Source organism: Rhineura floridana, chromosome 3 (genome assembly GCF_030035675.1).
Source record: "Rhineura floridana isolate rRhiFlo1 chromosome 3, rRhiFlo1.hap2, whole genome shotgun sequence".
Lineage (NCBI taxonomy): Eukaryota > Metazoa > Chordata > Lepidosauria > Squamata > Rhineuridae > Rhineura > Rhineura floridana.
Window position 1 is genome coordinate 231722972 of NC_084482.1, and position 23765 is coordinate 231746736.

The 23765-nt window shown below is 46.0% G+C and overlaps 2 protein-coding genes across 2 annotated transcripts in view; both read right to left on the minus strand.

Moving 5' to 3' along the window:
* The window catches only part of LOC133381957 (zinc finger protein 208-like), a 38154-nt gene extending 27392 nt beyond the window's left edge, over positions 1-10762 (minus strand). Inside the window, exons 1-2 of the mRNA XM_061621582.1 lie at positions 10575-10762; positions 3891-4992 (exon numbers count right to left, since the gene is read on the minus strand). Of these exons, the coding sequence (XP_061477566.1) occupies positions 3891-4992; positions 10575-10656 (1184 nt within the window). The 5' untranslated portion in view covers positions 10657-10762. The remainder of the gene's footprint in view (positions 1-3890; positions 4993-10574) is intronic.
* LOC133381949 (H-2 class II histocompatibility antigen, E-D alpha chain-like) overlaps positions 1-23765 on the minus strand; it is a 411219-nt gene that overhangs the window by 236146 nt on the left and 151308 nt on the right. The gene's annotated exons all lie outside the window — the stretch shown is intronic.

Sequence of the window (23765 nt, forward strand, 5' to 3'; positions counted from 1 at the left end):
CCAAAATGTTAGCCCCCTGTTACCTGCAATACAAGTGCTGGAAGATGAGACCCCCAGGTCAGAAGGCACTCACTGAGCTACTGGGGAAGAACAAAGGACAAGTACGAGTAGTGCTGTGACTAATGATGCAGCTGGGTCAATGCCAAAAGGAAGCCCAGAGGCTGATGCACACATCAACGAAGTCTATGCTCCAACGGCAAAGACATGCAAGTAAAGCAAAGGCTCTTACCACGTATGGAGTGAGAAGTGCCAGATTACAGCAAAGCCTTTGACTGTGTAGATCATGAAAAACTAAGGAATGCTTTAAAAGCAATGGGGGTGCCACAGCATCTGATTGTCCTGATGCGCAGCCTATATTTATTTATTTATTTATTAAACTTATATACCGCCCGACTAGCAATAGCTCTCTGGGCAGTGAACATCAAAAAATACAATAAAATTACACAATCTCATAAAACGAAGTATATAAAAACTGTACAAACTGAAATCAGATTACAACAATTTAAAATTAAATTAACTTAAATTAAAATGCCTCAGAGAAGAGGAAGGTTTTAACTTGGCGCCGAAAATATGATAGTGTCGGCGCCAAGCACACCTCCTCAGGGAGACTATTCCATACTCTGGACAAGAGGCTACTGCAAGGACAGAATATGGAGAAACCGATTGGTTCCCAGTTGGAAAGGGTGTCAGACAGGTGTGTATTTTATCACCCTGTTTGTTTAATCTATATGCAGAACATATACAGAAAGAGCGATTGGACCAAGATGAAGGAGGTGAGAAAATTGGAGGGAGAAATATCAATAATTGAAGATATGCAGATGATACCATACTATAACTTAAAGTAATGACAACAGAAGAGTTATGTAACTTCAAAGTTGGCAACAAGGACACTGAATTTGTAAAAGATTATCACAGTCGGCACAGTCATTAACCAAACTGGAGACAATAGTCAAGAAATCAGAAGAAGTCTTGGACTCTGGAGGTTAGCTATGGGAAAAGATCCTCAAATGCAAGATGCATCACTGAACACCAAAGTCAAGATCTTGGAGACCATGGTATTCCCGATCTCTATATATGGATGTGAAAGTTGGACAGTGAAGAGAAAAAATCAACTCATTTGAAATGTGGCGTTGGAGGAGAGCTTTGCGGGTACCATGGACCGCGAAAAAGAGAAATAATTGGGAGTTAGAACAAATTAAACCAGAACTATCACTAGAAGCTAAAATGATGAAACTGAGGTGCATACTTTGGACACATCATGAGAAGCCACAATTCACTAGAAAATACAATAATGCTGGGAAAAACAGAAGGGAGTAGACAAATGGGAAGGACAAACAAGAGATGGATTGATTCCATACAGGAAGCCACAGACCTGAACTTACAAGATCTAAACAGCATGGTTCATGTCAGATGCTCTTGGAGGTCACCGATTCATAGGGTTGCCATAAGTCGTAGTCGACTTGAAGGCACATAACACACATGCACTTGCACTACGTGAGTTCAGCTTTAACTGATCCAAGAGAGCCCAGTGCCCTGCAAACCTCTGTGGGAGGAAATATCCTGAAAAGGTGGCCTGTGATATGCAGCCTTTCTGCCTCATCCACCATCAGAAAAAAGCCTGCAGTGGACCAGCCAAACAGCTTTACACCTGACAGGACCAATATCCTGGAGGTAAGTAGTGACTTTGGATCAGGTAGATCCTTGAGCTAAAACTTGGGTTCCCCACTTCCGAGTAAAAGGATTTTGAGGTGCTAAAGAAAAGCTGACTCTTCAGACTGGTGGCAGCAATAGAGGGAAAGTGTTGGTTTTAGGCCTTACAGAGTAAGTTAAAGAGGGCTCTGGCTGGGAAGAGCAGGGTGTGCTGTCCTAGGATCTTAGAATTATCAGTACTAAATTGCCCCCCCCCCAGAGTCTTCCTGTTTGGGAAAGGGGGGTGTAGGAAATGATGGAAGCTCTACCAATAATCTGAAACACATACTGGGTCATATTTACGAAGCAGGGGTGCCAGGAAGGGAGTAGGAAGGCTACCCTTAACCTCTCCTAATTCTAACAGCATAAATCGCCATCTCATTAATCTCCTGCATGATCTCCTTGTACAGAGCTCTCTCATCTGGATCCAGCTGAGCCCGTTCCTCCTGGGTGAAGTGCAAGGACCCTTCCTCAAAGGTCACCAATCCCTGGAAGAAGAAAGCCATTGACTTCCTCATTGATACTCCCAGGCAAGGCATGGACATCATGTGCCCTCCACTCGCACTATGAAGAGAGATGGGGCAAGCAGGAACTTTTCCTTTGTTGTTGTTGTTATGTGCCTTCAAGTCGACTACGACTTATGGCAACCCTATGAATAAGCAACCTCCAGTAACATCTGTTGTAAACCGCCCTGTTCAGACCTTGTAAGTTCAGGTCTGCGACTTCCTTTATGGAATCAATCCATCTCTTGTTTGTTCTTCCTCTTTTTCTACTCCCTGCTGTTTTTCCCAGCATTATTGTCTTTTCTAGTGAATCGTGTCTTCTCATGATGTGTCCAAAGTATAATAACCTCAGTTTCATCATTTTAGCTTCTAGTGATAGTTTTGGTTTAATTTGTTCTAACACCCAATTATTTGTCTTTTTCGCGGGTCATGGTATGCACAAAGCCACATTTCAAATGAGTTAATTTTTTTCTTATCCGCTGTTTTAACTGTCCAACTCTCACATCCATACATAGAGATCGGGAATACCATGGTCTGAATGATCCTGACTTTAGTGTTCAGTGATACATCTTTACATTTGAGGACCTTTTCTTGTTCTCTCACAGCTGCCCTCCCCAGTCCTCGCCTTCTTCTGATTTCTTGACTATGGTCTCCATTTTGGTTAAGGACTGTGCCAAGGCAATGATAATCCTTGACAAGTTCAAAGTCTTCACTGTCAACTGTAAGGTTACATAAATCTTCTCTTGTCATTACTTTAGTCTTTTTGACATTCATCTGTAGTCCTGCTTTTGTGCTTTCCTCTTTAACTTTCATCAGCATTTGTTTCAAATCATTACTGGTTTCTGCTAAGAGTATGGTATTGTCTGCATATCTTAAATTATTGGTATTTCTCCCTCCAAATTTCACACCTCCTTCATCTTGGTCCAATCCCTCTTTCTGTATATGTTCTGCATATCGATTAAACAAACAGGGTGATAAAATACACACCTGTCTTACACCCTTTCCGATGGGGAACCAATCGGTTTCTCCATATTCTGTCCTTGCAGTAGCCTCTTGTGCAGAGTATAGGTTGCGCATCAGGACAATCGGATGCTGTGGCACCCCCATTTCTTTTAAAGCATTCCATAGTTTTTCATAATCTACACAGTCAAAGGGTTTGCTGTAATCTATGAAGCAGTGTGATTTCCTTCTGAAATTCCTTCATCCGTTCCATTATCCAACATACGTTTGTGATACGATCTGTAGTACCTCTTTCTTTTCTAAAACCAGCTTGGACATCTCCATGTTCTGTCCTTACAGTATCCTCTTGTCCAGAGTATAGGTTGCGCATAGGACAGTCAGATGCTGTGGGACCCCCATTTCTTTTAAAGCATTCCATAGTTTCCATGAACAGAGCATTCCATGAACAGAGTATCCAAAATGCAACATGAACAGAGTTATAGCTATGAAATTGGTGAATTCCATGTGAGGGATCATTAAGACACAGATTGAAAATAAAACTGCCGATATCATAACTCCATTATACACATCTAAGATGTGATCCTACTTGGAATTTCTACTTGGATCCTACTTGTTCCTAATGCGTTCTGTGATGCAAGGTAAGGTGGCTACTGAGACTGAAGCTCTTTCCACACTCCAAGCATTTATAAGGTTTGTCCCATGTGAGTTCTTTGATGTTGAGTAAAGGGGCTACTCCACCTGAAGCTTTTTCCACACTCCAAGCATTTATAAGGTTTCTCCCCTGTATGAGTTCTGTGATGCGAATTAAGGTGGCTACCCCGACTGAAGCTCTTTCCACACTCAAAGCATTGATAAGGTTTGTCCCCTGTGTGACTTCTTTGATGCGAAGAAAGGTTGCTACTGTCACTGAAGCTCTTTCCACACTCCAAGCATTTATAAGGTTTGTCCCCTGTGTGAGTTCTTTGATGAGAAGTAAAGGTGCTAAGGTCACTGAAAGTCTTTCCACACTCCAAGCATTTATAAGGTTTGTCCCCTGTGTGAATTCTTTGATGTGAAGTAAGGTGGCTGCTCTGACTGAAGGTCTTTCCACACTCCAAGCATTTATGAGGTTTGTCACCTGTGTGAGTTCTTTGATGCACCGTAAGGTGGTCACTCCGACTGAAGCCCTTTCCACACTCCAAGCATTTATAAGGTTTGTCCCCTGTGTGAATTCTTTGATGCAAAGTAAGTTTCCTATTGTCACTGAAGCCCTTTCCACACTCCAAGCATTTATAAGGTTTGTCCCCTGTGTGGGTTTTGTGATGCGAAGTAAGGTCGCTACTCCAACTGAAGCTCTTGCCACACTCCAAGCATTTATAAGGTTTGTCCCCTGTGTGACTTCTTTGATGAGAAGTAAGGGTGCTACTGTGACTGAAGCTCTTGCCACACTCGAAGCATTTATAAGGTTTGTCCCCTGTGTGACTTCTTTGATGCGAAGTAAGGTGGCTACTCTGACTGAAGCTCTTTCCACACTCCAAGCACTTATGAGGTTTGTCCCCTGTGTGAGTTCTTTGATGCGAAGTAAGGTGGCTACTCTGACTGAAGCTCTTGCCACACTCGAAGCATTTATAAGGCTTGTCTCCTGTGTGAGTTCTTTGATGCGAAGAAAGGTTGCTACTCCACCTGAAGCTCTTTCCACACTCCAAGCACGTATGAGGTTTGTCCCCTGTGTGAGTCTGTCTCTCCTCTTGTCTGTTTGCTCCATCTTGACTCCTCAGTTTCTGCTCCTGCATCTGCTCCTCAGCTTTTTCCAGTGATACTTCAGATGGTTCTCCCCTAGCCTTGGACCCCCAGATGTATCCTGATGGAATGAAAAGGAAAGGAGATAAAATGCTGTGGAGAAATCCTGTGAATATATTAGGATTTGTACTTTGAAAACATATTTCTGGGAGCTCTGTTGATATCAGAGTTTAACTGTCAAAGCTCAAAGCCTTGTACGGAGTTAGTTTAACAGTAGGTGCTTCATAACTGGTTTTGAAAAGAGACTCAGTTAGAGATAATTCTAACAAAACTCTGCTCTCTTGTTACTCCATTTAAGGTGCACAGCCCAGTACTTATGCACAGCTGGAATTTACAAATGTAGGATGATCCTGTCTGACAGGAACATGGCCCTTTCAGCTGCCCAGAGGGCAGCTCGCATCCCAAAAGGTTACATGAAACACAAGACTGTATTTCTTTAATCTATATGTAGAACATATCATATAGAACGCTGGACTGGAAGAAGATGCAGGAAGTGTGAAAACTGGAGGGAGAAATATCAATAATTGAAGATATGCGGGGTTACCCTTGAAAATGGTCCGGAAGCTGCAACTGGTACAGAATATGGCAGCCCGCCTGATTAAAGGTAGCCGCTGGCGAGATCGCATTACTCCAGTGTTAAAGGAGTTACACCGTTTACCAGTTATTTTCCAGGCCCAATTCATGGTGTTGGTTTTAACCTTTAAAAACCTGCACGGTTTCAGCGCAGTCTATTTGAAAGAGTGCCTCCATCATCATTAGCGATCCACTCAACAAGATCAACCTCAAAAGACCTTCCCTCCATCCCACCAGTTAAAACAGGTAAAGTGGTGAAGACTAGGGAGAGGGCTTTTCCAATTGTGGCCCTCACTTTGTGGAATTCCCTCCCAAATGATCTCCGCCATGCCCCCACTATGATGAGCTTCCGCCGGGCCTTGAAGACCTGGCTCTTCAGGCAGGCTCTTGGGGTGGGCTAGGTTTTACTATTACTGTTGAGATTTTAATGTTTTAATGTAATTACATGTTTTTATTTGTACGTCGCCCAGAATGGCTGGACAACCAGCCAGATGGGCAACTAATAAATCTAATAAATAAATAAATAAATAAATAAATGCAGACGATACCATACTCTTAGCAGAAACCAGTAATGATTTGAGATGAACGCTGATGAAAGTTAAAGAGGAAAGCACAAAAGCAGGACTACAGCTGGATGTCAAGAAGACTAAAGTAATGACAACAGAAGACTTATGTAACTTTAAAGTTGGCAAAGAGGTCATTGAACCTCAAGGATTATCAATACCTCAGCACAGTCATTACCCAAATTGGAGACAATAGTCAAGAAATCAGAAGAAGTCTTGGACTGGGGAGGGAAGCTATGAGAAAAGATGCTCAAATGCAAAGATGTATCACTGAACACCAAAGTCAAGATCTTTCAGCCAATGGTATTCCCGATCTCTATGTATGGATGTGAAAGTTGGACAGTGAAAAGAAAAATCAACTCATTTGAAATGTGGTGTTGGAGTAGAGCTTTGCAGGTACTATGGACAGCGAAAAAGACATATAATTAGGTGTTTAGAACAAATTAAACCAGAACTGTCACTAGAAGGTAAAATGATGAAACTGAGGTTATCTTACTTTGGACACACCATGAAAAGACATGATTCACTAGAAAAGACAATAATGCTGAAAAAAACAGAAGGGAGTAGAAAAAGCGGAAGGCCAAACAAGAGATGGATTGATTCCATAAAGGAAGCCACAGACCTGACCTTATAAGATCTGAACAGGATGGTTCATGACAGATTCTATTGGAGGCCACTGATTCATAAGGTCGCCATAAGTTGTAACTGACTTAAAGGCACATAACACACACAGACACACAAACATACACTATGTGAGTTCAGCTTTAATTGATCCAAGAGAGCCCAGTATGCCATAAACTTATCTAGGAGGAAATATCTTTAAAAGATGGACTGAGATATGCAGCCTTTGTGCCTCATCCACCATCAGGAACAAGCCTGCAGTGGACCAGCCAAACAGCTTTACACCTGACAGGACCAATATCCTGGAGGTAAGGAGTGACTTAGGATCAGGTAGATACTTGGCTGGGAAGCGCAGGGTGTGCTGTCCCTAGGACCACAGAATCATAAGTACTAAATTGGCCTCCCAGAGTCCTCCTGTCTGGGAAAGGGGGGTGTAGGAAATGATGGCAGCTCTACCGGATAATCTGAAAAGCATAGTGGGTCAGATTTGTGAAGCAGGGGTGGCAGAAAGGGAGTAAGAACGCTGTCCTTAACCTCCCCTAATTCTAACAGAACAGATCACCATCTCCTGAATCTCCCACATGAGGGCTGGCAGAATGGCAGTACTGAATGAAGAGCCTCACTATTCAACTCTCACAGCTGAACCAAAGGACAGGGGCGTCACTAGGGCGGTGCGCCAGGTGCGGGCCGCACCAGGTGACACCACGAGATGGTGTCGAGATGGTCCCTCGAGCTAGATTTGCTCAAAAAGGTCAATGGAACTCTAATGGTTAATAGGCCAAAGGGGTAGGGTTGTCCTTAGACTCCGAAACACTTCCGGTTCCCAGATGAGAGCAGCAATGCGGAAGGGTGCCGGTCCAAAGAAACGCAAGGAGGGGGAATGAAAGAGGTACGACGGCAATGAAACCAGTTCCAGCCTCCGACTGAGGACCGGAAGGCTGCATGTCTTCCACCCCTTTTCTGAGTCTCTGGTTGGTCGTTGCACCTCCCTGTTCCGGCCTGGTCAGTTTCCTTCGCAAAGAAGGGGGGGAAAGTGGGGACGGAGGAGGGGGGAATAAACTCCCAGGCTCCACCCCTTTGAAGAACCTGAGGGCTTCTCCGTGCAATCAACTCCAATCCCATGTCATGCAAAACAGAGCCCAAACTCCATTGCTTCCATTGCCTGGCTTTCTTGCAACCTCCAGATTTTTTATGGGGGGGAGCTGTCCTGGTGCAGAGTAAGCTGCCTTGCATGGGGCAGGTGGGAGCAGCGGCTTCCCTTTGGGATGCCAAAGAGGGTGGGACTTGATGGCCTTATAGGCCCCTTCCAACTCTACTATTCTGTGATTCTATGCCTGCCAACTTGGATGGCTTTCAAAGCGGGTTGCACACGTTTCTAGAGGCTCAATGGCTGCTGACCACGATGGCTCTGTTGCTCCCTCCGCTGTCGGAGGCAGGAAATGTCTCTGAATACCAGTTGCTGGGAATGTCATTTGGGGGTGAGTGTTGCTGTTGCCCTCGAGGCCTGCTTTCAGGCTTCCCAGTGGGGCCTCTGGTTGGCCACTGAGGGCACGATGCTGGGCTCTTGGCCTGACCCAGCAGCCAGGCTCCTCTGATGGTATGAGAGGGGTTGGTCTAGGGCTGGCACCAGACTTTTGGGGGGCTGTGAGCCCAGGGCCAGTAATGGCCCCCACGAACACCTGCCTCCACCAAGGCCAAGGCCCGCCCTTTCTCTGCCCCTGCTTTGACATTGAGGCTGCTCACCCCCTTCCACCCCCTGGATACACTTCAGCAGTGGACAGGTGGTGGCTCTTTTGAAGGGGGGCTCACCATTTGGGGAACGAAACAAAGCTCATTAGAAGAGAACCTCCTTGGATGCAGAAGGGCCAGGTTCGATCGCCGACATTTCTGGGAAAGAGCCCCTGCCTGGAATCTTGGAGAGCTGCTGCCAGTCAGGGCAGACAATACTGAACTAGATGAACCAATGATCCCCAGTCTAAAGCAGCTTACTGCGTTTCAAGGTTTCTGTTGTTATGTGCCTTCAAGTCGATTATGACTTATGGCAACCCTATGAATAAGCAACCTCCAGTAACACCTGTTGTAAATAATAATAATAATAATAATAATAATAATATTTAATTTGTGTGTCGCCTATCTGGCAAATAGCCACTCTAGGCGACGTACATTAAAATGGAATAAAATACAATAATATCAAAGCAGTCATATTAGTTACAATAAAATATTGGACAGTCATCAATACCTTCATAAAACATTTATATTTACAGTATATAATAGATGACAATTCATGGAGATTAACCCATCCCAAGGATCTCAAAGGCCTGTTGAAATAGCCACGTCTTCAGGGCCTTGCGGAATACATCCAGGGAAGGGGCATGTCGAAGATCAAACGGGAGGGAGTTCCAGAGAGTGGGGGCCACCACAGAAAAAGCCCTCTCCCTAGTACCCACCAACCTAGCTGTTTTGGTTGGTGGGATTGAGAGAAGGCCTTGCGTGGCTGATCTGGTCGGGTGGCATAATTGGTGGCGGTGGAGGCACTCTTTCAGGTAAACTGGGCCGAAACCGTACAGGGTTTTAAAGGTTAATACCAACACCTTGAATCGGACCCGGAAAACAACCGGCAACCAGTGTAGATCACGGCGGCGGCTGTTGGTAAGTAAGCGCGCCGCTGCATTCTGTATAAGTTGCAATTTCCGGGTTGTTTTCAAGGGTAACCCCACGTAGAGCGCATTACAGTAGTCCAATCGAGAGGTGACCAGAGCATGTACTACGAGCGGGAGCTCGTAAACCATCCTATTCAGACATTGTAAGTTCAGGTCTGCAACTTCCTTTATGGAATCAATCCAACTCTTGTTTGTTCTTCCTCTTTTTCTACTCCCTTCTGTTTTTCCCAGCATTATTGTCTTTTCTAGTGAATCATGTCTTCTCATGATGTGTCCAAAGTATAATAACCTCAGTTTCATCATTTTAGCTTCTAGTGATAGTTCTGGTTTAATTTGTTCTAACACCCAATTATTTGTCTTTTTCGCAGGTCAGTGTCCTCATTGTCAACTTTAAAGTAGGGAAGGGCTAAGCTGGCATTGAGGGAGGGGGATGTGCTGCTCCCCCCACCTTGCAATCCTGTGCATGTTTACTCAGAAGTAAATCCCACCCTGTTGAATGGGGCTTACCCACTAGGACTGGCGTCAGTTTTGCTGAGACGGCACCTCGGCATTGCACCTGCACTCTTTGCCCACTCACTTCTCCCTGCCTCCCATCACATCTGTGGTTCCATTGGCCCTCAGAATTAGCCCCAGGCCAGCAGAACAGTGAGTGCTTTTCTACCCTATATCTCAGTGGTAGGCTGAGCATGTTCTTTGCATGCAGAAGGTCCTGGGTTCAATCTTTTGCATGTCCTTGTGAAAGGGAAAAAATGTTCTAGGTTGTTTGTGTGACGATCCCACAGCTGGCTCTGTGTGTGTGTGTGCTATTACATTCAGTGATATACGGGAATTACAATTTACGAGTAACATTGGTACAAAAAACATTACTAAGGATTCTGTATGGTCTGGTACGGGAGGAGGTCCATGGGGGTGACACCATGAGTTACCGCACCGGGTGACACCAACCCTAGTGACGCCACTGCCAAAGGACAAATGAGACACAACTCTCGTCTCCTTAGCTCTGTTCCGACTATGGGGCGCCGCCATCTCCAAGCTGAAGGCCCCGAAATTCATCACCAGAACCGCAGATGTTCCGAGGGATGCTTCGATCCGGCCCACCACAGCCAGCCCAGCCCAGGGGAGAGGCGGACGGGACGGGGCAGAGCTGCAGCCTCCGATCGGGAGGGTCTGCGGGGCGGGGCGCTTCAGGGGGGCCTCACCCTCTCCCCTCCACCCGCATTGCCTACCTTTGTCTCCAGGCTCCCCCCGCGCAGCCCCGCTCGCCAACATCGCTGCGCACGAAGAGAGTTCCGCGCTTCCAGCCTCCATGTCTGGCAGGCAGGCGGGGCAGGAAAGGGACCTTTCCGCTCCTTCCTTCGGCTCGTTAACCCTTCAAGAGCAAAGTGGCTGAAACTCCACTGCTGCTTCACAGGTGGCAATGCCTCCCTTCTGGGACTCTCGCGTTACCTGTGAGCACCGACAGAGCACTCCTAAGACCTGCGAACAGCCTGCAAGCAAATCAGGAGGAATGCTCCCTTGTGGCCGCATCACCCACCCATAAAGAAATCCGAGCAAAAGCTACACCAGGATGTTCCATGTTACCATGTTACCATTTCAAGAGGATTAAACTATCCCCCAGCTGAGATACAAAAGAATACAGAACTCATTTATAGCTCATGCAACTGGAGTTCTTTGCATGGATTCCTGTTGGCGCTGAAGGAGAGCAGGGCTCCCATGCCTTTCACAGCTGAGTGGCAGGCAGATGTTAAACAGAGTGCGCCTTTTCTCATCCAGAACTAACATGGTGGGGAAAGGTTCACCTGTTCGATATTGTATGTGTAAGGCATCTTGTTACTTGTGTGTGACCCCCAATTGATCTTTGGGCTCCCCCCCTCCATCTGCAAAAGAGGGTGCACATTTGCTCATGACGTGAAGGGCATGTACCTTTGTGTCATTGTCTGTGAGTGCAGCAGAGGGTGTGATCCACATCCCGTGGACCGGGCCCAGAAAATCCTCTTGGCAGTTTGGCACCCCTGGTTACCCCAGGGAAAGATGTAGGAGTGGTTGGAGTCCAGGCCTTGAGGGAGGAATCCCAAGCGAGTGAGGAGTGGAGGAGGCCAGCGCCAGACCAGAATGAGAAGACCTGCAAGGCTGAGTCACAGGAAGCAGAAAGAAGCTGTGCCAGAAGGGGCTTGAAGATTGGAGGAGGTGCTCAGGAGAAGCAGGGCCTGATCTCTATTTCCTCATCCCCAACATAAGAGAAAAGATGAACCACTCTCATTCTGCCTGATCCCAGGCAAAGGAGGAGCTGCGGCTGAGAATTCTCACATGTAGCCCGTGCATGCAGTAATTCTAAAAAGTTCTACACTCAGGAAAAAGAAACCAAATGCACAGTTATAAGATGGGGGATACCTGGCTCAGCAATATGACATGTGAGAAGGATCCTGGAATTGTCGTTGATCACAAGCTGAATATGAGCCAACAGTGTGATGTGGCTGCCAAAAAGGCAAATGCTGTATTAGGCTGCATTAACAGAAGTATAGTCCTCTTCTCCCAGGCATTTTACCTTGAGATTTTAAATCGCCTTTTAAAAATATGTTTTTAAATGTGTATATTTGTTTTTAATGTTTTTAATTGTTGTAAACTGTCCAGAGAGCTTCGGCTATGGGGTAGTATACAAATCCAATAAATAAATAAATAAAATAAATTGTGTGAAGTACTAGTTCCCCTCTATTCAGCACTGGTTAGGCCTCATCTTGAATACTGCATCCAGTTCTGGTCTCCGCACTTCAAGAAGGATGCAGACAAACTGGAATGGGTTCAGAAGAGGGCAACAAGGATGATCAGGGGACTGGAAACAAAGCCCTATGAGGAGAGACTGAAAGAACTAGGCATGTTTAGCCTGGAGAAGAGAAGACTGAGGGGAGATATGATAGCAGTCTACAAGACATGAAAGGTTGTCACACAGAGGAGGGCCGGGATCTCTTCTCGATCATCCCAGAGTGCAGGACACGGAATAATGGGCTCAAGTTGCAGGAAGCCAGATTTTGACTGGACATCAGGAAAAACTTCCTAACTGTTAGAGCCATACGACAATGGAACCAACGACCTAGGGAGGAGGTGGGCTCTCCGTCACTGGAGGCCTTCAAGAGGCAGCTGGACAACTATCTGTCAGGAATGCTTTGATTTGGATTCCTGCATTGAGCAGGGGGTTGGACTCGATGGCCTTGTAGGCCCCTTCCAACTCTACTATTCTATGATTCTAAGAGTCCTGGGAGTTGTAGTTTATGAAGGGTGTTGGGAAAGTAGGGCAGTGAGGAAAAACTATTATCCAGGATGCGTTGGGGGAAGCCATGTGCTTTACATTTGTGTTGAATGTGCTTTAAAGGTCTGGTGTGATCATACACTTCTATTGTGTCTCCTCTAAGCTTTCTTTCTACAGCAAAAATCCCCAAATGTTGTGACCCTTGATCATTTTTGTTGCCCATTTCCCTTCCTCTTGCAGCTCTAGAATGCTATTTTTGTAGTCGGGCAACCAGAACTGAAGACAGCATTCCAAGTAGGATCACATCTTAGATGTTTGTAACGGCAGTTTTATTTTCAAGCTGTGTCTTAATGATCCCTCACATGGAATCCACCAATTTCATGTTGTGCAAATTTGTATTGTTGTGAGTTTGGAGAGTTGAGAAGGATAATTCCTATGAGTCCCAGCCTCTCATTTGGAGACTTGGGCTGGTGTGTGTGTGGTCAGCTGGTCAGATGGGTTTCTTTTGTTAATCTAATAGAGTGGCCAGGTGAGTTAATGGGTCTATCACGTGCCTATCAACTGGTGAAAGGGCCAGGGAGTTCCTTTTGTCATTGAAACACTTCAGGAGAGCCTCCCCTTCCCTCCTGGGGCCTAGGAGAGGCTTTTGCAGTTAGTGTGTCTGAGAAAGGTTGGGAACTGGAGGCACCACGGCTTTAAGATGCTCCCGTAACCCTGATGGAAAAGCTGGATACTGGACTGGTGATGTCTTGAAGCCCTCCATCCTAAGCTCAGGTTGAAATGTGTGTAAATAAACAAACCATATTTCATAAGGACACCACAGTCTCCACTGATCATCTTCCCAAGGAAACCAAGCCCACGGTGAGTGCAGGGCCCTTGGAAATCTCACTGCTCAGAGATTGGGGTGGTGCACAACAGTATAGATGTTAGCAGAGATTGTCAACGGTCTGAGATGTGTGTGTGCCAATGTGTGCGCTTTCCTAAGAAAGAAGGCTTTTACCCTGCATTGAGACCACTGAGGCTTAAGACTTAATAAAATAAGAAAAGCTACTCTATTTATAGAAATACATAGTAGGTAGAAAGTCAAACCTAGTTCTAACTAACCAACTAAGTTGGAGGTGCAACGCCCAGGCTTGGGAGTTGCCCTCATGGCTCAAGAGAGAGAGAGCAGAAACAAAGGTGTCTCCTCTCTCTCGGACAGTCAAAGAAGAGAAGAGAGGACATTTCCTGATGCATGAGAACATATTTTGTCGTATCCCATGATTGCTGTGTTCCACTCCATGTGTGGTAATTCTGTCTTTAATAATATTTTGTCTATTTAGGTTTTCCGTAGATGTCCTCATCCATGCCCTGTGCCCAGCAGAACCTATGGGGTGGATGGGGTGGATAGGTATCGCCTAGAGGACACCCTCCGCTTTCCTGGGGTGTGTGATTTGTCCTGGCTCAGAGCAGATTTTAGGGTGGGCATCACCAGTTACTTATTTTTTATGAATTTATAACATCATTATGCATTTATGATAATATCAGAAGCCTTATTATTTTGATTGCATAAATGTATTGTTGTTCTTGATGAGGAGAGTCCCCCGAACACAGCGATATATCATACAGGGTACGCCAACATATATTTTGGGGCTCAGAGAATGTTAACTTTGGCTTGAACTTGCTGTAGCTGTCAACTTTTCTTCTTTTTTAGTGTTTTGAACTTTCAAGCAAATAAGGAACTGGGAACTGGGAACCAACTTCAGCGGTGTGATGTTCCGAGGGATGCTTTGGCCAGCCCCAACACAGCCAGCCCAGCTTAGGGGAAGAGGCAGACGGGATGGGACAGAGCTGCATCCTCAGATCTGGAGGGTCTGCTGGCAGGGGACACTTAAGGGGGTCCTTGCCCTCTCCCACCCTCCACTCTGCTCCCCATTGCATACCTTTGTTCCGAGCCTGCACAACCCCCTCTCCAGCATTGCTGAGCATGAAGTGCGGCTCCTCCGGCACTTCCACCTGCATTTCTTGCAGAGAGTCGGGGCAGGAAAGGGAAGTCCCTGCTCCATGAGCTAGAGGGAGTCCCAGCTGAAAGCCAGGATGCTGAAAGCCAGGATCTCCATGGTGGCTTTCTCTGAAATGCTACCGGTTCCACGCGCAGGACCAGCCAGACAGGCACAGCTTTGCAGTCTCAATGCGTGGATGAGACTATGGTGTCGGGTGGAAGGGTTTGGATTTGTTAGGCACTGGGGAACATTTTGGGACAAGCCGGGCCTGTACAAAAGGGACGGGCTCCACTTGAACCAGAATGGAACCAGACTGCTGGCACTTAAAATTAAAAACGTGGCAGAGCAGCTTTTAAACGGACTGAGGGGGGAAACCCGACAGGAGCTGAGGAAGGTCCAGTTCGGAATAAACCTCCCCCCTGGGATAAAGACCAAAGAAATGATGACATTTTAAAAGGGGTAGGCCTAGAAGTAGGCATTGTGGGAGCAGGGGCACAGGATATCAATTCAGGGCAAAATTACCACAGGCCAAACCACAAGTGCCAAAGACACTTGAAGAGACACACTGCTTACAAGTGCCTGTACGCTAATGCTAGGAGCCTCCAAACCAAGATTGGAGAACTGGAGTGCTTGGTCTTAGAGAAGAGCATTGATATAGTGAGCATAACTGAGACCTAGTGGAATGGAGAAAAACAGTGGGATACGGTTATCCCTGGATATAAACTATATCGGAAGGACAGGGAAGGACGTATTGGTGGCAGAGTTGCTCTATACGTGAAAGAAGGCATTGAATCCAGCAAGCTCAAAACCCCAAAAGAGGCAGACTCCTCCACAGAATCATTGTGGGTGGTGATACCATGCCCCAGGAGGGATTTAATATTGGGAACGATCTATTGTCCCCCTGATCAAAATGCTCAGGGAGACCTTGAGATGAGATATGAAATTGAGGAAGCATCCAAACTAGGAAATGTGGTAGTAATGGGTGACTTCAACTACCCAGACATAGACTGGCCGCATATGTGTTCCAGTCATGACAAAGAAGCAAAATTTCTAGATATTCTAAATGACTATGCCCTAGATCAGTTGGTCATGGAACCGACCAGAGGGACGGCATCCCTGGACTTAATCCTCAGTGGGGACCGGGACCTGGTGCAAGATGTAAGCGTTGTTGAACCGATTGGGAGCAGTGAGCATAGTGCTATTAAATTAAACATACATGTAAATGGCCAATTGCCAAGAAAATCCAACACGGTCACATTTGACTTCAAAAGAGGAAACTTCACAAAAATGAGGGGATTGGTAAAAAGAAAGCTGAAAAACAAAGTCCAGAGGGTCACATCACTCGAAAATGCTTGGAAGTTGTTTAAAAACATATTAAAAAGAAGTTGAGGAGCACATTGCTAAGAACATAAAAACCAACAACAAAAAATTCTATCAATACATTCAAAGCAGGAGACCATCCAGGGAGGCGATTGGACCCTTGGATGATAAGAGAGTCAAAGGTGTACTAAAGAACGATAAGGAGATTGCAGAGAAGCTAAATGAATTCTTTGCATCTGTCTTCACAGTGGAAGATATAGGACAGATCCCTGAACCTGAACTAACATTTGCAGGAAGGGATTCTGAGGAACTAAGACAAATAGTGGTAACGAGAGAGGAAGTTCTGGGCTTAATGCACAATATAAAAACTGACAAATCACCAGGCCCGGATGGCATCCACCCGAGAGTTCTCAAAGAACTCAAATGTGAAATTGCTGATCTGCTAACTAAAATATGTAACTTGTCCCTCGGGTCCTCCTCCGTGCCTGAGGACTGGAAAGTGGCAAATGTAACGCCAATCTTCAAAAAGGGATCCAGCGGGGATCCTGGAAATTACAGGCCAGTTAGCTTAACTTCTGTCCCTGGAAAACTGGTAGAAAGTATTATTAAAGCTAGATTAACTAAGCACATAGAAGAACAAGCCTTGCTGAAGCAGAGCCAGCATGGCTTCTGCAAGGGAAAGTCCTTTCAAAAAGCGTTTGACAAGGTACCTCACCAAAGACTTCTGAGGAAGCTTAGCAGTCATGGAATAAGAGGAGAGGTCCTCTTGTGGATAAGGAATTGGTTAAGAAGCAGAAAGCAGAGAGTAGGAATAAACGGACAGTTCTCCCAATGGAGGGCTGTAGAAAGTGGAGTCCCTCAAGGATCGGTATTGGGACCTGTACTTTTCAACTTGTTCATTAATGACCTAGAATTAGGAGTGAGCAGTGAAGTGGCCAAGTTTGCTGACGACACTAAATTGTTCAGGGTTGTTAAAACAAAAAGGGATTGCAAAGAGCTTCAAAAAGACCTCTCTAAACTGAGGGCTCATCCAGACAACTGTATAATGTGTGACATGATCGCTTTGTGTGTTCATTATCTTTTGGTCGTCCATATGACGCCGGGTGCTTTTGCACATTTCCGCGTGGTTAAATCCGCTTCGGCATTACCGCACAAAATGCAATTTCCTTTTTAAAATCGGAAATCATCCGCTGTACCTTCAGGCGCTCGGATGCAATACCGCGGACTTTACAGCCGTGGGCGTTTGATGGGCAGTTCTTGGGTGGTTCCCCATACCCCTTCCTCATTCTCAGCCAACCACGTATATCCACTGTTGCACATGTGTGAAAATGTCAGGGGAAACCCTGGGAAAATGGAACCAATCAGAGCAATGGTGTGGTGTTGGGTGGGCTCTGCAGCAAGAGCAGTTTTTTTAACCAACTCCCAGGAGATGGCTGGGACTGCTCCCACAGTTGCTCAGGGCTGTGAGGCTTTTTAATATAATATAATGTAATGTAATTTTTTAAAAAAACACCCGAGTGCCAAGGACTTGAGGGGGATGGTGTATGTGCACAGCTCTCTCGCTTGCTGCCTGCCCGGCTGGTTGAGTTTGCAGTATGTTTTTCGCGCTGAATGACACTTGAGTGTAGCCTAGAAGAGCCGCTCCCTCCCTCCCACACACACACACACACACCGCCCGCTACTTTCCCTCCCTGACCCTTCTGCTGCCACACAAGCTGTCACGCACACACAGACAGCGTGCGGGGCCACCGAACACCAACCAGGCTCCTGGGCAACGCTAGGCAAAGGCCTATCACACGGCCGCCGCCACCGCTTCAGTTCGCCTCCCCTCCCCAAACCTCATCAATTGTCCCGAAGGGAGTGGCAGGCAGCCCACCCCTCGCTCCTAGTCGAGCTTGCCTTCACTCAGGGAAAGCCGGCAGGCACAGCTGGTTTCAAGCTGCAAGCAGTGGAGGGAATTCCTTTTACCTCAGCATGATATACTTTATTCGTTTGGTCCCATGGCTTAACCTGCTTCAGTGGCTGCAGCCTCCCCCCTCCCTGTCCCCCGCCCCCCTCCCTGCCACTCCTGCAAAGACCTGCTTGCTCTGTCTGTGTGTGTGTTTAAAAACAATAAACTCCAGCGTGTGTTTAAGAAAAAAGGGAGAGGAGCGGTAGCTTTTGCGTAAAGGTAGAAAAGCATACAGTCGCTTTTGCAAAATATCGCAAAACAAGCCGACCAAAATGCAGTAATTATTCGCATATAGGCACCTTGAGGCACACACACCCCACCGCCCTGCTCCAGAGTGGTGAGTGGCAAGGGACTCGATTACAGCCACAGGAAATTTAAATTTCCGCTCTCGTACATTCAAGCGCTTGCGCCTTGTTGTGCTTTTTTGCAAAGGGGGAGAGGAGCATACGTCATATTTTTGCGACCAATTGGCTGATAGGGGGAGTGTTATGGACGTAGGTGGGAAAAAGCGAGAAGAAGTACAGGTCCTCCCGCTGTGTGTGTGGGCGCAAAAAAAGCATTTTTTTTAAATTGGGAAAGAGCGAACAAACAGGCAAAGTGAGGACTGTCAGATGACGAACCAGATATGGAAAGTGTGGAATATCCCGCTCCGTTTGGATGACCCCTGAGTGAATGGGCGGAAAAATGGCAAATGCAATTCAATATAAACAAGTGTAAAATTATGCATATTGGAGCAAAAAATCTTAATTTCACATATACGCTCATGGGGTCTGAACTGGCGGTGAGCGACCAGGAAAGAGACCTCAGAGTTGTAGTGGACAGCACGATGATAATGTCGACCCAGTGTGAGGCAGCTGTGAAAAAGGCAAATTCCATGCTAGCGATAATTAGGAACGGTATTAAAAGTAAAACAGCCGATATCATAATGCCGTTGTATAAATCTATGGTGCGGCCGCATTTGGAATACTGTGTACAGTTCTGGTCGCCTCATCTCAAAAAGGATATTATAGAGTTGGAAAAGGTTCAGAAGAGGGCAACCAGAATGACCAAGGGGATGGAGCGACTCCCTTACGAGGAAAGGTTGCAGCATTTGGTGCTTTTGAGTTTAGAGAAAAGGCGGGTCAGAGGAGACATGATAGAAGTGTATAAAATTATGCATGGCATTGAGAAAGTGGATAGAGAAAAGTTCTTCTCCCTCTCTCATAATACTAGAACTCGTGGACATTCCAAGAAGCTGAATGTTGGAAGATTCAGGACAGACAAAAGGAAGTACTTCTTTACTCAGCGCATAGTTAAACAATGGAATTTGCTCCCACAAGATGCAGTAATGGCCACCAGCTTGGATGGCTTTAAAAGAAGATTAGACCAATTCATGGAGGACAGGGCTATCAATGGCTACTAGCCATGATGGCTGTGCTCTGCCACCCTAGTCAGAGGCAGCATGCTTCTGAAAACCAGTTGCCGGAAGCCTCAGGAGGGGAGAGTGTTCTTGCACTCGGGTCCTGCTTGTGGGCTTCCCCCAGGCACCTGGTTGGCCACTGTGAGAACAGGATGCTGGACTAGATGGGCCACTGGCCTGATCCAGCAGGCTCTTCTTATGTTCTTAGTTCTTATGTGCAGATTGGTCCTGGACAAGGGGCCGGTTGCAAAGAGGGGATCTCTGGGCCAGGCGCAGAGGGGCCAGGTAGCCCTTAGATCAAAGCTGTGGAAACGGTGTGGGAGGCCACGATTAAATGAGGCCCCTAAAAGAAGGCCTGGGGCAGTTGGTGTGTGTCTGTGTGGGAGAGGAGGACAGGGGAGAGGGAAGGTGTGGGCTCCTGAAAGGGAGGGGTAGGGCAGGATCCCCACCCTGGACAGGAGACACAGTGGCAGCAAAATGACAACCTGGGTGAAGCTGCCCAAGAAGCAATGTGGAGGGTGTTGATGGTGGCGGTTGTTGCGTGAAACAGCATACGTTACTTTAGAGTTAAGTTGAGCAAGAAACTCCTCAGAGGCATCAGATCAGGTTAAGAGTCTTTATTAAGATATTATGGCTCAAAGGCTTAAGAGTAAATAAATGTAGAGATTCTTCAGTCACCCCCCCTTCTGGTACATCTCTCTCCAAAGGCAAACACAGAAGACAACCTCTCAGTTCAGAGGCAATATACAGAAGACAAAACACTCACAGACTCTGTTAGAACTTTCCCAGTTGCTATCTCACGTTACCATGACAACGGCTGGCCTTGGAGTGTCTGCTCTCAAGCCAGCAAAGACATAACAGTGTTACTTCTCCAAACTTGCAGGCTTTATGGAAAACTACTAGAGACAGTAATGCCTATTAGTCAACAGCCCAACATATTTCCCTTTTTCCATTAAGACTGCAAAGCTTTCCATTGCATCTATAACATTTCCATTTCAGCAATACATTTCTACAATACAAAGGTAATAAATTTCAATACAGTGCATCATACAGATCCAAATTACATTGCAGTACATTTCAGAACATCTCTGTACATTTAGCTAGAACTTTATTCAATCAAACTTTGGTTGTACACAAGTCAAGTAAAGTGTCTCAGGATCCATCTCAACCACCTTGTGCATCCCTGGACTGGCCACTAATCCCACAGTAAATCTTTCAGGCGGTTTCCCTATGTTTGATCTTGTAGAACGTCTTAAAGGCACTAGAGCTTCTGCTCTCTCTGCCCCCCCATTTGTGCTTGTGCTTGGCACAGCGTGCCCAGGATCTTCCATTTCCTCAGCTTTGCATTTCTTCGATCTGCGTTTCCCACAAATGAGCTCATTTAACGCATCCTTGAGAGGAATTTGTGTGCCTTCCACTTTTATGTCAAGGTTTGGCTTAAATGTCAATGTCGGTGCTTGTGTTTGTGCTTGTGTGTCACTTGACCCTGTGAGAATGACTGTTTGCCTTTGATCCCAAGGCTTCTCTGCAACTTTAATGCTTCTGCTCAGGATTAATTGCTGTGTTTCTGGACACCAAACTCTGAAATATGCATTCTGAAATCCCAAAACAAAACCTTGCAATGCTCTGGGTGCAAGCTTGCCTCTTCCTTTTCCCTGTGAAATGTGGACCCAGCATCTTGCCCTGAATTTTTGAATATGTTGTATTTTAGGCTTTCTACCAGTGATTTTCTCATAAGGAGACATTCCAAGAGCACTATGAAACACCCTGTTGTGAATATAATTCACATACAAAATTGCCTCTGCCCAGAAAGAATTCCCTAAACTGCAATCCATCAGCATGGCTCTCATTGCTTCCTGAAGCACCCTATTTTTTCTCTCAGCAGACCCGTTAGAAAACAGGCTAAAAGGAGCTGTGAAAGTCTGGCATATTCCCTTACTCTCGAGGAAGTCACTCAATGCTTTGCTTGTGAATTCCCCCCCTTGATCTGAGTGTATCGCTTTCACAGTAACGCCATGTTGAGTTTCCATTCTCTTAATGAACAGTTTCAGCTTCTGCTCAGCTTCACTTTTATGCTTTAACAGAAAAACATGACAAAATCTTGAAAAGTCATCCACGATTACCATAAAGAATCTTGCACCTCCGCGTGAAGCATTTATTGGCTCTGATAAATCAACATGAACTAGCTGATAGGGAGCTGTTGTGGTTCTCTCAGCCTCCCGGTTAATTGGTGCAATTGTCATTTTTGCTTTATGACAAGCATCACAATCCAACATTAACTGTCCACAATTTCTCAAACGCATGTTTTCACTATGCATTGGGGTTTTCTTTATCGTGTCAAAGTTTGCATGCCCCAGCCTCTGATGCCAATCATGGACGCAGCCCTGATGTGTCTGTGCCTCAGCATTTAACACAGCACACCCTGCTTGACTGCTTTTTATTACAAACTGGGAATCATTCAGGCTTCCCTGCAAACACACTTGATCTCCCCTCAATACATAACATTTGTCTCTGTCAAACAAGACTGACAAATCACAACTCACCAGTTTTCTGACTGACAATATGTTATGAGCCAATTCTGGAACAAACAAACAATCTGACAGTATTCCAAGTTTATCAAATCTCACCAGTCCTCGGGCTTCCACATTCTTCTGCGATCCATCCGCTAGTTGAACAAAGTCCTGCACGTCTTCTGAAGTGTAAAACAAACTCCTGTCTTTAATTAATATATGGCTCGCTCCGCTGTCAACAATCCAGTCAACAGGTCCTAAATCTTGAGACTTCTGTTTACAAAGTTCACACTGCCGCTCTGTTTCCAGCCCCGTCCCTGGAGTTTCGCTTGACTGCACAGTCCCGCTGAAGATGCCCACAATCTCCGCAAATATAACAAGCCTTTAGCCTCTGCTGCTTGTAATCCTGTTTGCTTTCGACAGCCTCCTTCGGCACGGCACTTTTCGCCTCCTGCCTCCGCCGCCATTCCTGGGACAAATCCTGCAACGCGTCCCACATCTGTTTAGCCGACGGCTCATCTCTCACACACATCAGTTGAGAATCCGATAGAGCCAGAATAATAAACGCCTGCGCCCTCTGATCTCGGCGCTTCCAGGCCGCGGTCAGCACTGCCGGGGTTTTTTCTTTAATCACTTCCCATAAATCCTCTTTTATCAGCAAAGCACGCATCCTTGGCTTCCAGCTGCCATAATTCTTTTCATTAAGTCGTTCCATAGGCAAGCCTCCAGACATGTTTACAGCCATCTCTGCTCACCTCTGTCTGGCACAATCAATCACGCTGCCCTCTCTGGAACTCCGTCTGCCGTTCAGACCAGCAACTTACTCTTGTGTAACGCGCTGTGGATCTGGGCCCATAACCCTGTTGATGGTGGCGGTTGTTGCGTGAAACAGCATACGTTACTTTAGAGTTACGTTGAGCAAGAAACTCCTCAGAGGCATCAGATCAGGTTAAGAGTCTTTATTAAGACATTATGGCTCAAAGGCTTAAGAGTAAATAAATGTAGAGATTCTTCAGTCACCCCCCCTTCTGGTACATCTCTCTCCAAAGGTAAACACAGAAGACAACCTCTCAATTCAGAGGCAATATACAGAAGACAAAACACTTACAGACTCTGTTAGAACTTTCCCAGTTGCTATCTCACGTTACCATGACAACGGCTGGCCTTGGAGTGTCTGCTCTCAAGCCAGCAAAGACATAACAGTGTTACTTCTCCAAACTTGCAGGCTTTATGGAAAACTACTAGAGACAGTAATGCCTATTAGTCAACAGCCCTGCTGCGGGGCGCTCATCTTCCACTACCCCCCTGTCTTGGGCCCTACAAGTGGCAGGAGAGGCCACAGTGGTGGTGGGCACTGCCCAGGTGGCTTTGACCTGTGACAGGGCCTTTTCAGTGGCAGCCCTCCATTTATGGAATGACCTTCTGGGTGTGGTGTGCTCCCTCCCTCCCTCATTATTAACATTCAGGACTAATTTTTAAACAATCCTGTTTCCATCAGTGTTTGATGAGTGAAAGATGCTGATCCTGGCGACCTCGACCTCATTAGCTGTGAGAGTCGGTGATTGTTTTTAAATATCTTTAGATGTTTTAAATTGTTTTTAAAATTTGTAAATGTTTTTTTTATTTTTCATTGTCTTGTGTTGCCTCCAACTAAATTCTACTCAAAGTAAAATCATTGAAAAGAATGAGCCCTGGTTAGTCATGTCTGTTAACTCCAGTGGCTCTTCTCTGAGTAGGACCAGCATTGGATGCCACCCCCTGCTTTAACTTTTTTTGCCTTTGCTGCCCTGGGCTCCATCTGGGAGGAAGGGAAGGATATAGATTTATTAAAATAAATAAATCTGAGCAATTGAGCTACCTAACCCTTTTCATCTATGTTATTGTAGACACAGGCCAGGCCAGATCGTCTATTACTTTACAACGGGGTGGTTTATTCTCATCTGGAAAGACGCGAGGGGGCATGCAGGGAGTAAACCAGGGCAAAGCCTTTCCTTGCAGTGTTCCAGGACAG